Genomic DNA, 10,971 nt, shown 5'->3' on the forward strand with positions numbered 1-10,971 from the left:
AAACAAACAAAAAAAGACAGCAGCAATACAATGACATCATCTGTGAGTCAACCCTTACTTCCTTTTGCTTTTTGTGTCAGTTGTTTGGAAAACACTAGAGGCTGACATCAGATTTTCTATATACTGTCCAAGAACTTGGTTTTCTGATTTCAGTTTCAAGTTTTCCTCCTTAACAGCATCTACTCGTGCTGAGAGATCTGCAAAGGTGATATTATAAGAAACATATTAGACACTGTTGTATACAATGAGTACATCCTCTGTGCCTGCATAAACTGAATAGTTTTAACTGTAGGAAACATTGCCATAAGGTATTCTCTTGTGCTACTTGCAAATTTTGGCTGAAGCCTATTTCTTCTGTATCATTTTGTAGTCCAGTATGGTGACAAACTAACTGCTCATACTTTTACTATTCTCTTCAATTTCTGAATTAAGCTGTTGCAAACTAGACTACCTGGACACAACTGTACAGGTACGAGCAGACTCAGCGATGCCTGTCAACTAAGGAGCTTGGGCACATTTAACTCTATCACCCCTTCTGCTTCTGGATTACAGGAGTTGAGCAAACATTATATTGCATAACGAGAGGAAAAAAAAGTATTTCTGAGACCTTACTCATGTACCTTCACCTGGGCAAGCAACGTACTTCTGGGCACTCTGGCGAAGGCAGAGCAAGAAAACCAAGGTTCTCTTGCTTATTAGTGTGTGTTTGTGAAAAATCTCATACGTCAAACTGCTAACCTTCAAGTGTGTGCTGCAGTTCCAACACTTGATTAATAAGGCGTGTTTTTTCTTCTAATTCCACCTGGTTCTCAGCCTCAACAGCTGCAATAAATCATATGGGTTTTAGTGCAACCTCTGTAACAGCTGGAAATGAAATATTAAATAGAAAAAATAATATGGAAAAGCAGTAAGATACCATCCATGTCGGCATTCATCATTGTAGCGTGACCTCTTTCCGCCTTTGAAGGGGGTATTCTTGAATGATGCTCTGCTTAAAGGAAAAAAAAAAAAAAAACAAAACACTGATGCAACTGTTAATGGACCTGCCTTTACATTTGTATTTTTCCATGCATTTTTCTAACTGGTGTTTAAAAAGCTACCACTTAACCCTAAACCAGAACAACATCTTTTAACACTCTGATTATTTTTCCTTGAGCTGTATGTGGTATATAATTCTTGAAATAGTTGTGTTTCAGTTCACAAGAATAACTGTTCACTCTAGTGCATCATTAACCCTGTGTTTTAATGATGTGATTGCCATTTTCCTGGCACCGATCTTTCCGGAATTGGCCGTTAAAGAAGCACAGGAGCAGGACAGCCCCTTCACCACCACCACCACCACCACCCCTCCATCCCCATTGTCACAGGCAGCCGTGTCGCGGAGACCGGGCCTGCAGAACGCGGGCCCCTTGCGCTTCATCCGCAGCCCTGCCCTTCGCTGGCTCGCGGGGCCGAACGGCTCCGGCAGCGCTCGGGCCCGCTGGACGGGGGAGCGGCAGCACTGGCCCCAAAGCACCCCGCGGCTCGGAGCATCCTCCCCGCGGGCACCCGGGCCCGCCCCGCTTCTCACCTGCCGCTGCCTCCCAGCCGGCTGCGCCCTGGCCCTGGCCCCGGCCCCGGCCCGGCCGCAGCTGTGCGCCTACCGCCGCGCCTGCGCCGCCCGCACCTTGGCAGCCGGCCCTGCGCGCGCACCGCCGCTCCCGCGACAGCCAATGGGAGCTGCGCGGCAGGGAGGAGGGGCAGGGCCTCGGCGCCTCACTGACACAAGGGAGGAGCCCTGGGGGCCGCCCCTCAGCGCCGTTTCTGGGGCGGGTGTCCCGGCTACTCCCTCCCAGACTCCCCCTTTTCCTCCTGGCAGAGGAGGCCCGTGGCGGTCCGCAGGTATCCTCACGGGCGGTACTCGCCAGTGGGGCGGGGCGCCGCAGAGGCTGGAAGATATTCCCACCCCCTCACGTAATGGGAGGGCCTGACACCGCCTCCTTCCCGCCCCTTGCTGAGGGGGCGTGGAGCGGGGGAGCCCCCTGGCGCCTGGGAGGGTTAGTCGCGCCTTAGCCTCCTTAGTGGCCTTCTTAATCGTAGGCAGGAGTTGCCAGTTAAACACCACCGAATTGCAGATAAAATAACGGAAGCAAGGTGTGAGCACACAACTAAATATCAGCGTTTTTCTGACAGCTTATTTTTGTGCCCCCTAGGCTAGCGCCCCTGTCCAGAACGGTGTTGTGCAGCCGCTGTTTGGATGCTGTTGTGCTCAGAAGAAACTGAGGAAAGGCAGGTGTTCCTCAGTGTGTAACTCCTTCAAGTGTAGGTATGCTGGCAAGGCCTGAGGAATGCTAGAGAAAACCAAGTATGTGTAAGGCCGCAATTAACTGCAGGGTGCTCGTATGTGGCACTCTTGGAGAAGGCAGCTTCCCAGCCTGAATCTAGCAGCGTTTATGCACTCTAGGTCAGCGCTGTATAAGCGTGGCCAGGCCTATTCCAGTGTGGCAGGTTGGTAAGTCTTTTGCACAACAGTGTCCAGACCAAGAAACCTCTGATTTAGTGCCCTGCTCCTGGATCTTTCAGCATTAGAGTCCACATCACACGCAAACCTAAGTAATTTCACATAGTTGGTCTCACCTAGTAGCAACAGTAGCTCCAAATCAACATGCCTATTTCTGTGTGGGGATTTCCTGGAGAGAATAACTCCTGTGCTCTCTTTGGACCCTGTAGGGCAGTCTGTCAGCAACAGTAAAGTCAATATGCAGGAGATAAGCTAATTTTAGTGGCTTCACTGAAGTAACTGCATTGCATAACCTGTAGTATCTTTATAGGTACTGTGTAGCGTGAACCATATTGCAGTAAAATATATCCATATGATACCTGTATGTTGCAGGAATACTAGATGATCTTTAAGGTCCCTTCAAACCCAAACCATTTGATGATATAAATGACTTACAAATAAATGACTTGATGCTGTGTGGATAAATCAGGGGGATGAAAACATTTGGGAAGTGTGCCCTCTACTGTATTTTTAAATACACTTCAGACAGTATGTATGTCTAGTATCTTATCTCTTCTGGGTGTCTCCACAAAATTATTAACATCATGGTAATAACTTTTTTAACCTCACAATTGGATAAATTCTGATTAGACTGAATACTGCTCAAATTATGAGAATGTATTCTAATTGGAGCCCTGCAGTCTATTTGCACTGGATGATTCTGTTGTTTTCAGTTCCATTAGCTGGTTTACTTAGAAGTATATCACCTTCTCTACAAAAAGCATTTTTAACCCTGCAAGCAGTTCTCTCAGGTGGAGGCTGGGCTTTAGGAGCTTGCTAGTAACTCTTCTTGATTGCTGCTTCTAAAATGATGGGTGCTTCTCACCCTGTTAGTATCTTGCTTCCTGTATTTTCTGTGTGGCAAGCCTGGCATTCAACAGGTTCTCCTAATTCTTTCTCGCAAGTCTCCAGCACTTTGCAGGTGAAAAACATGGCCAGTGTCTGCAGGTGGGTACCTAGTGAAGAGCTTGCTGTGGTTTATACTGTAAAGAGTGTGTGTGTGTGTGTAAATTCTGCAGGCTCATCTTGGAGAAGTGCACCCCTCTGCAGTAGAAATTCCACCTTGCTCACTGCGTTACATTTGCAGTTTGTTATTTAAACCATTCCAAATGAGCAAAGTGGGAAAATCCTTTACATTAAATTATGAGACAGAATGGAAACCAGACCGATTGGCTCCTATTCTGTCATAGCTAAAACGAGTAATTCCAGGAGTTGCTAGTTTACCTACTGTTTCTATTTCAGTACATATACTGTTGAGGGTTCATTCTACTTTGCATGGTGGCGGTTTTCTGACTGTAGCATTTTCCTTCATTAACTCTGAGCATGAACACTAGGCTGAAACTCCTTTTCAGAAGTTAACATGTGTAAGAGGCTTTTGAGAACGTTGTCTTTGAGCCTTTGCCACTAGCAGTGCAGAGGTGCTGTCAGCAGAGAGCAGATGGTGTCTTTAGTCTGCAGTGTTACTGGGTTAGGGTTAAACATTTGCATAAATGCTTCCTTAGGTTTGTATTGCAGTATACTCAGACGTATACTCTTTCCAAGGGCATGTACAAGGGGAAGTGGCTTTAAACTGAAAGAGATTTAGATTAGATACTAGAAAGTCCTTCACTATGAGGGTGGTGAGACAGTGGCACAGGTTGCCCAGAGAAATTGTGGCTGCCCCATCCCTGGCAGTGTTCAAGGCCAGGTTGGACAGAGCTTGGAGCAACCTGGTCTAGTGGAAGGTGTCCCTGCCCATGGTGGGGGTTTGGAACTGAATGAGCTTTAAGGTCCCTTCCAACCCAAAGCAGTCTAGGATTCTATGGTATTGGATCTCATACAATGCCTGTGCATGTGTGTAGAGTAACCAAAGACTACCTTGCATTGTAGGGGTGTGCTTGGTGTCCCCTTTGGCTGGAGATGGCCAATTCAAGCCATTTTATAACAGTTCTTGCTTTTATGAGTCTGTAGGATTTTCTGTTAACTCTTGTGTTAGAAAGTGTCATTTTTGTGTTCTGTAAGTTGTTAGTGTGGCAGGTCTTGTCTGGGGGTTATTTCCAGGAGCTGTTTTTGGTTTGATAGGGGTCTGGCAGCATTTGCTTCTCTGTGGTTTCCTTACTCACTGGGAGGGGTAAAATTAATGTGCTGAATACTAATAACATGTAAGTGTGAGCAAATTAGCATGGCTATGTGACTGTTTACTACTTAAGAAATAAGAGGATTCTCTAGCTGATATTTCTGGCAAAAGGAATTCATTTATACAGCTTCACTGAAAGAGCATTTGCTTAAAACAGCAACAATCTCCCTAGGATATAAAGCATCATTAATAGTTTACCTGAATGCATATATGTGTACAGGTACAAAACGGCAGGAGAGAATTTTATTGCTCTGGACTCAGATTCTAAGTCACTGCAGCTAATGCCAAAAGTTTTCAAATATTTTACTCCTAAACCTCTGGTGTACATCCTGTTTTTTCCGTGGTACACAGTGCAAACCAACAAGCCTTTCACTTCCTTTTTGGCAAGGTTACAGGCATAAGAGTCGCCTACATGAGCTGACTGGTGACAGAGGCTTCACTGTTCAACACCAAAATAGAAATGTATTCTTCTTTTTGCTAACAGAATAACGTATTGTACATATTTCTGAGATGAGTTTGCTATTGATTTCTCCTTTAATTATTGTCATAAACAAAAAGACAAAAAGAAATACAAATGGCTTAATTCTTTTTCCTTGCATCACTAACTCAAGACCCTTTATATCAAATCTTCATAATGTTGTTTCCCTGCAGAAATGACAGACCCTGAGAAGGTTTTTATAAACTAGTGTTGCTTTACACCAGAATTCTTTGTATTTCTTGTTACTCTTTCTTGAGTAATCTCAGAAGGCTTTTGTAGCCTTGTGCACATCCTTGGGCATCCTAATTTACAATTAGAGACTGCTGTCAAATGCAGACTTTGAGTAGTTCTTAGTTTGCACTTTTTCCCAACCAAATCAAATTCTGCAAATTTAACAGCTATCTTTGTCTATCTATTTGTTGTCTGCATCCTTACTTTTTGCGTGTGCTTTGGTGATGCCTGAGTTCCTGAATGGGAATGGGACCTCATCAGGTGACGTAAACTGTGAGCATTCAGCTGGGGAAAAATATTGGTAAGTGAATACCAATATGTATATGGCATGATGCTGGTCTACAAAGAGTTTGATCCTGCTTGTAATCATCACCTGTAGGTTTGCCACCAGATTTTGTGGAAGGACTTTTAGTGAGGTTCCATAAAGCTTTACTGGTAGCTTAATGAGATGAAAAGTTGTTTTGCCTTTCTGTAAGTTAGGCTTAAACCTTTAGGGGTTTGTATCTGTCTTTTAAAAGGAGGCTTTCACATGAGAAGTGTAGTCCTTAATGTTGGCTTTCTGTAAAGCATATTTGGAAAGAGTAAGAGGTTATTTGCAGTGAGCAAAGAGAGCCTTGATTTACTTATACAGCATTGATCAGAGGAACAATAAGAATTTTTTCCAGCTGTTGGGCATCATCTCACTGTTTTGCTTTACTTTTGGTTTAATTTCCTCTGTGATTTTGTTTGAGTAAGTCCTTTTTTGAGGGAACTTATCAGGTCCTTGAGTTTCTAAATGAAAAGGTATTTCTTTCATTACAGGTGAAAATGTGGTCACAAAGGCTGTTAATGAATACTTTCCTTGACTTCATGCTCCTTTGATATTGCTATTAAAATACTTATTGAGAAGTTTCTACCTTGCTACCATTTTGTGTCCATCTTGATTTATTTTTAATATCTGTGTATTTAACCAGTAGAGAAATGATGCTGTTTTGAAAGAGCAATGGCTATTAAATATTCATGCATTGCACTCAGCTAATCAGGCTCAGCAACCCCTGTTGTTTTGCCACAATAGCTTTTCACTCTATTAAAGAATCTTTGACATGAAGTCTGTATCCTGATTATGCTTCGAATTGTACGTACGTAGCACATTGTTCTACTTGTCTGTTTAGTATCTTTTCCAGTATGTTTTAAGAAATGGGGGGCAGGCCTTATGCAATTATAGACATACTTGAATTCATTAAAACCAGCGCATCTTTGTGATACTACTTAACATTTAATTACAGAACACTTGTTTTAAAACATCAGATCATCCTCAGGCAAAGTGTACTCACGATCTCTGTATTGCAAGTCTAGCTTCCTTATTCCTTGCTTGAGCTTGCTGTTGTCCATCCTAAGGAATCTTTTATCTCTCACCATATAAAACTTTTGTCCTCCCTGCTCTTCTGGAGTTGATGCTCTTCTCCAGCTTTACAGTTAAAGCTGTAAGGCCCATTCAGTTTGTGAGCTTCTGTGCTAACTTTTGTTTAACTTCTGTTCAGAGTTACTGTAACTAGTCTTAACTTCAACTGGGAGTGATAAGGAAGACTGTTTCCTACAAAGTAGATGATAGTCTCTTCCTATTCTAGGTTAGGAATTTTCTTACACCTTTCTCTCTAGCCTCCAGGTGTTGTCCTCTGGCAGAAGAAATGGACCAGAGTTATCACCAGGAGTCTTACTGTCTTCTCCCTCTGCCTTCAAGCTAAAAGCGCCTGAAAATGTGACTTATTTGCATTTACTCTGAAGTTATCTGTCTACTTTTGAGTGACTGCCCCCACTTCTTCGCTACTAGGGGTAAAGCTCTGGTTTTGGTAGCAGGTCTTGTATAAAGAAGCCTTGTGTATGGTCCTCTGTGTTGTGAACATGATCTTTCTCTGACTTTGGGTGTGTTACTGCAGTCAAGAGTATAGTAAATTTTAAGTGCTCAGTTTCTGACATGCAGTAGAGTCTTATTTGCACTGTTGCTGAGCAGCTACTTTTATACCAGTGACATCTGTCAAGTGAGTGTTAAGCCCTGAATGCCTGGGTTGGCTTGAGTATCCAGTGTCAGCTGGTACTTGAACAAGAGAGTTTGAACTTTCTGCCTCTGTTTTCTCATGTGTATTAACATGTTCCAAGCTGTGAGGGTGCTGAGGTTAGCAGTACAGGAGGGTAGTGGATGTTTGCCTTCTAAAGAAAGAGCCTTATGTATTCTGAAAGACTAAGAAAGCAATGTAGCAAAAACACTCATCCGTGAGACAGGGCAGATTCAAACACATCCAGTATTATGAAGTCATCCCTAACTCAGCTACTTCTGCATGCTCAGCAAAGACCAGACAATCTTGCTGCTGTATGCTGCCCCTCATCTGTTTCTTGCCATGTTACCAGCTGTGCAGTAAGTCATGAAACAATTCCCTTACTGTTCTACACCATGCTTCAGGGAAAGAGTGGGATTCACAGCCAGGAGAGCCCTTCATTACTGCACAACTTGGACCAAACTCTACCAGGTTATCATCATGTGAATAGTCTGGGTCAACCACATCTTGATGTCTTTAAGCTAGATACCATATAAACAAAGTGCATTCAAACCTCCAGTTCAGCACCATCACACTGATTTCTAGAGAGTTGTTTTCTAAAAATAAGATCAACTCCATGGGGGGCTTTTGTTCATTTGTTTGTTTGTTTTGGGGTTTTGTTTTTTTGGGGGGAGGGGGTTGAGTGGTTTTGATTTGTTGTTTTGGGGTTTTTTTTATATAGGAGACTAAAAAAAGGGAGGTTGAGGGGAAGAATAGGACTTGTACTATCCATTAATAAGTAATCCAGATTCCTAGGTAGTGTAAATTAGCACAGCTCTACAGCAGCCATGATGACATGGTCAAGTTGATACTCTAGCCACACCTTTCTAAATAATTTATTATCAGTTCATATTAACTCACTTTATTTTTCCACTATGTAGAACTATCTTCCTTCCCATTCCAAATAATTTTTATTCCATAAGATAGAAGGGTGGGATGGGGAGGGAGAGGGCAGTCTTTGCTTTTACAGTTTCTTTTAAAAGAATTAAATGCTTAATAGCAGGGATTTAAATGGATCAGATTATTTCCATTACCAATTAATTTTCATCACTTCTTGTGAGTTCTCACTGCTGTATGTCAAAGATTATCATCCCATATTCAGGAGGAAAGGCCAGCATTATCTGTATTTTCTTTGACAGTAGTAACTCCTGAGTTAACATTTCTGTAACTTTTTCATTCTAAACAGTGATAGGCTGTATGTGCTCAAATGCATATTACCATATGCTACCATGTGAAAACTGTCGAATGCTCCATACCCCCAAAATCTCAATTCTCAACTAATCACAAGGCTTACTGAACTTTACAACTAGAAAAGTTTACTTGAGGGCATTATCTAAAACTCCAATTTACCTGATAATCAGGATCTATAGATTTGTGTGCTCCCCTAGTACTCCAGTACTAGTATTCACCCTGTGGAACTGGTATTGTATCAGTAGATTACTGTAGTTTCTTACCTGAATCATCTGCCAAAGAAATGCTGGTGAAGGTGCCATCCTCCTCATCCAAAGGTAACTCCATTTTACTTTCTTATCTCAATGTTCTGGAGACATGTATTAGGCATGGCAGTTGTCAGCCATTTTCCAGTGTACACGTGACTGCTTTGGTTGAATCTTTAATGAGTCCAGCACACAGGTGTTATTGCACACTGCTGGCAGCTACACACATCTTATTCTGCGTGGTGTATCACCTGAACCTTGAGCTCTTTCCCGGAAATTGTTAAGCTAGAAGGTTTCTAACTGCTTCACCAGATACATGCTGAGCAAACACTGTTATGGCAGGCTCCTTCTGTGGAAGAACTGTGTGTTCACCCGGTAGCTGGCTTTTTTCTTTTTCTTGTTTTCTCTAGGGCTGTGTATGGGGGTTTGTTGGAGGGTTTGTTTGATAAATAAAAGAGGGAAAGTAACTTAAAGTCTTCAAAAAATGTTAGTTACAGTCCAAACAGATGCAATGGACAGGTTTGGGGAAAGAATTACATCTAAAATGTAATCTTCTTCAAATACTTAGGAATGTGAGTCATTTTACTTGCATAAACAGTTGCATCAAAACCAGTCAGGTAATGTAAATGAGTGAAGTTACGTAAGTGAGCGTGTGACATTCTGTGGTAGTAGATGGGAGGCAGGAAGAGAAATCAAGTTCAAAGAAAACCCCACTTCAGTCTTTTAGTTTTGCTTCTTAAAGAAAATTTGACATAGTTTGAACTTACAAAGTAGAAGTTCACCATAAACTACTTACCTCTTTGAAAATAGCTTTATTTTCTACTCCTGGAATGGAGTACAATGGAGTTTTCTTGCAATTAATTTAAAACTATAAATGGACTTGGCTTGATTAAGGACAGTATAGTGAATAGTGGAACCACTTCATTTTCAGGGACGTTGCATGTTCAGAATCTACCTGCCTTTTAATTTCTATTCAGAGAAAGGCTGACAGCTTAGAATGTTGATAACTTCTTAATTGTAATTAGAAATCTCTCTGAAGCCTCATTAAAATTGAATCTTGGTTTTGTGAAGCACTATCCAAATACAGAGTGAGAGAGTTCTCAGAATTTACAGTTTGCCTCGCACACTTTTAGACATAATCTTGATTTGGACTCCTGAGACAGCTTCTAGGTACAAAGGTGAATGTGTGCAACTTGCAGGACAAAGGGCCTAAGACACTAAGCATCAGAATTGGTGCAGCTTACAGAAATGTTATTACAGTGTAACTACAGTGCTGCTATTTAGTTTTTTCTTCTGATCCTTTCACTACTTGGCTTTACTTAAGCTTTTTTGTTGGTGTCAGTGAAGTTACTGACGGCTGCCTTCAGAACTTACTGAAAACCAAGCACATCTTGCATTTTCAGAATTGTGTTGAGAGTTACTCATTTCTGCTTCACATTGGTCAGAATCAGTTCAGAATTTACCTTACTGGTCTTGAGTAGTCTATGTAAAGAGACCTACTGACTTCATTCTGAATCCTGGAGTATCACAAGGGGGGATCTGGATCAGCTGGATTTTTTTCCTCCTTTTGGTGGTGCAGCAGCATGCTTCAAAGCTCTCATGATGATGATAATAAAGATAGAAAACTTTCTGATCTTTTGCCTTTATTATGTCTTTCACTGTTCTCAGACATGCTTTATACAGTAAAAGCATTTCAACAAGTCAGTTTGGAAGGGCAGATCTTAAAAATAAATGTAATTATATATTCTGTTACCTTTGAATTTTGTAAAATCATACAATTGTGGAATTCAGGGTTATATTGTGTCTGAACTCTGTAGGCCTCATATAAAAAGTTTAACTAACTTCTCTAGCCTGTGTCAATATTGCCCTATTATATTGGCCATGTGGGCTCCCTCTGGTAGATACAATTTCCATGTAAATTATTAGCTGGTTTTAGACAGACTGTCACAGTAGCTTAGTGAATATGGATGTTGTGCAGTTGTTATTCATGTTTAGATCAAAGCCATTAGTGAAAGTGGTGCAAAATAAGAGCTGTATTTTAATAAAGGCTAGTAAGAAAGACTCCTCAGGGTGAAGGAGAATATGCCTGAAGGAGGAGT

General features: G+C 41.8%; 1 protein-coding gene across 7 annotated transcripts; it reads right to left on the reverse strand.

Annotated features, from left to right (window-relative positions):
- Positions 1–36: 36 nt before the first annotated feature.
- SCOC (short coiled-coil protein) lies at positions 37–9,057 on the reverse strand. Of its 7 annotated transcripts, none has more exons than XM_061343887.1 (4): positions 8,891–9,039; positions 917–988; positions 739–822; positions 37–197 (listed from the first exon to the last, which is right to left on the reverse strand). In XM_061343887.1, exons 1-4 carry the CDS (start codon positions 8,952–8,954, stop codon positions 55–57), a joined length of 363 nt encoding a protein of 120 aa, XP_061199871.1. In that variant the 5' UTR covers positions 8,955–9,039; the 3' UTR covers positions 37–54. The 7 variants fall into 7 exon arrangements, with proteins under 7 accessions (XP_061199871.1, XP_061199870.1, XP_061199876.1 ...); XM_061343886.1 differs by having other exon boundaries at positions 917–991; positions 8,891–9,033; XM_061343892.1 differs by lacking the exon at positions 8,891–9,039 and adding an exon at positions 1,571–1,595.
- Between the last annotated feature and the right edge of the window lie 1,914 nt (positions 9,058–10,971).

The sequence above is a fragment of the Neopsephotus bourkii genome, unplaced genomic scaffold (genome assembly GCF_033783945.1).
Source record: "Neopsephotus bourkii isolate Nb327-2 ecotype Australia unplaced genomic scaffold, CSIRO-AGI_Nbou_v1 NB_1827, whole genome shotgun sequence".
Taxonomy (NCBI): domain Eukaryota; kingdom Metazoa; phylum Chordata; class Aves; order Psittaciformes; family Psittacidae; genus Neopsephotus; species Neopsephotus bourkii.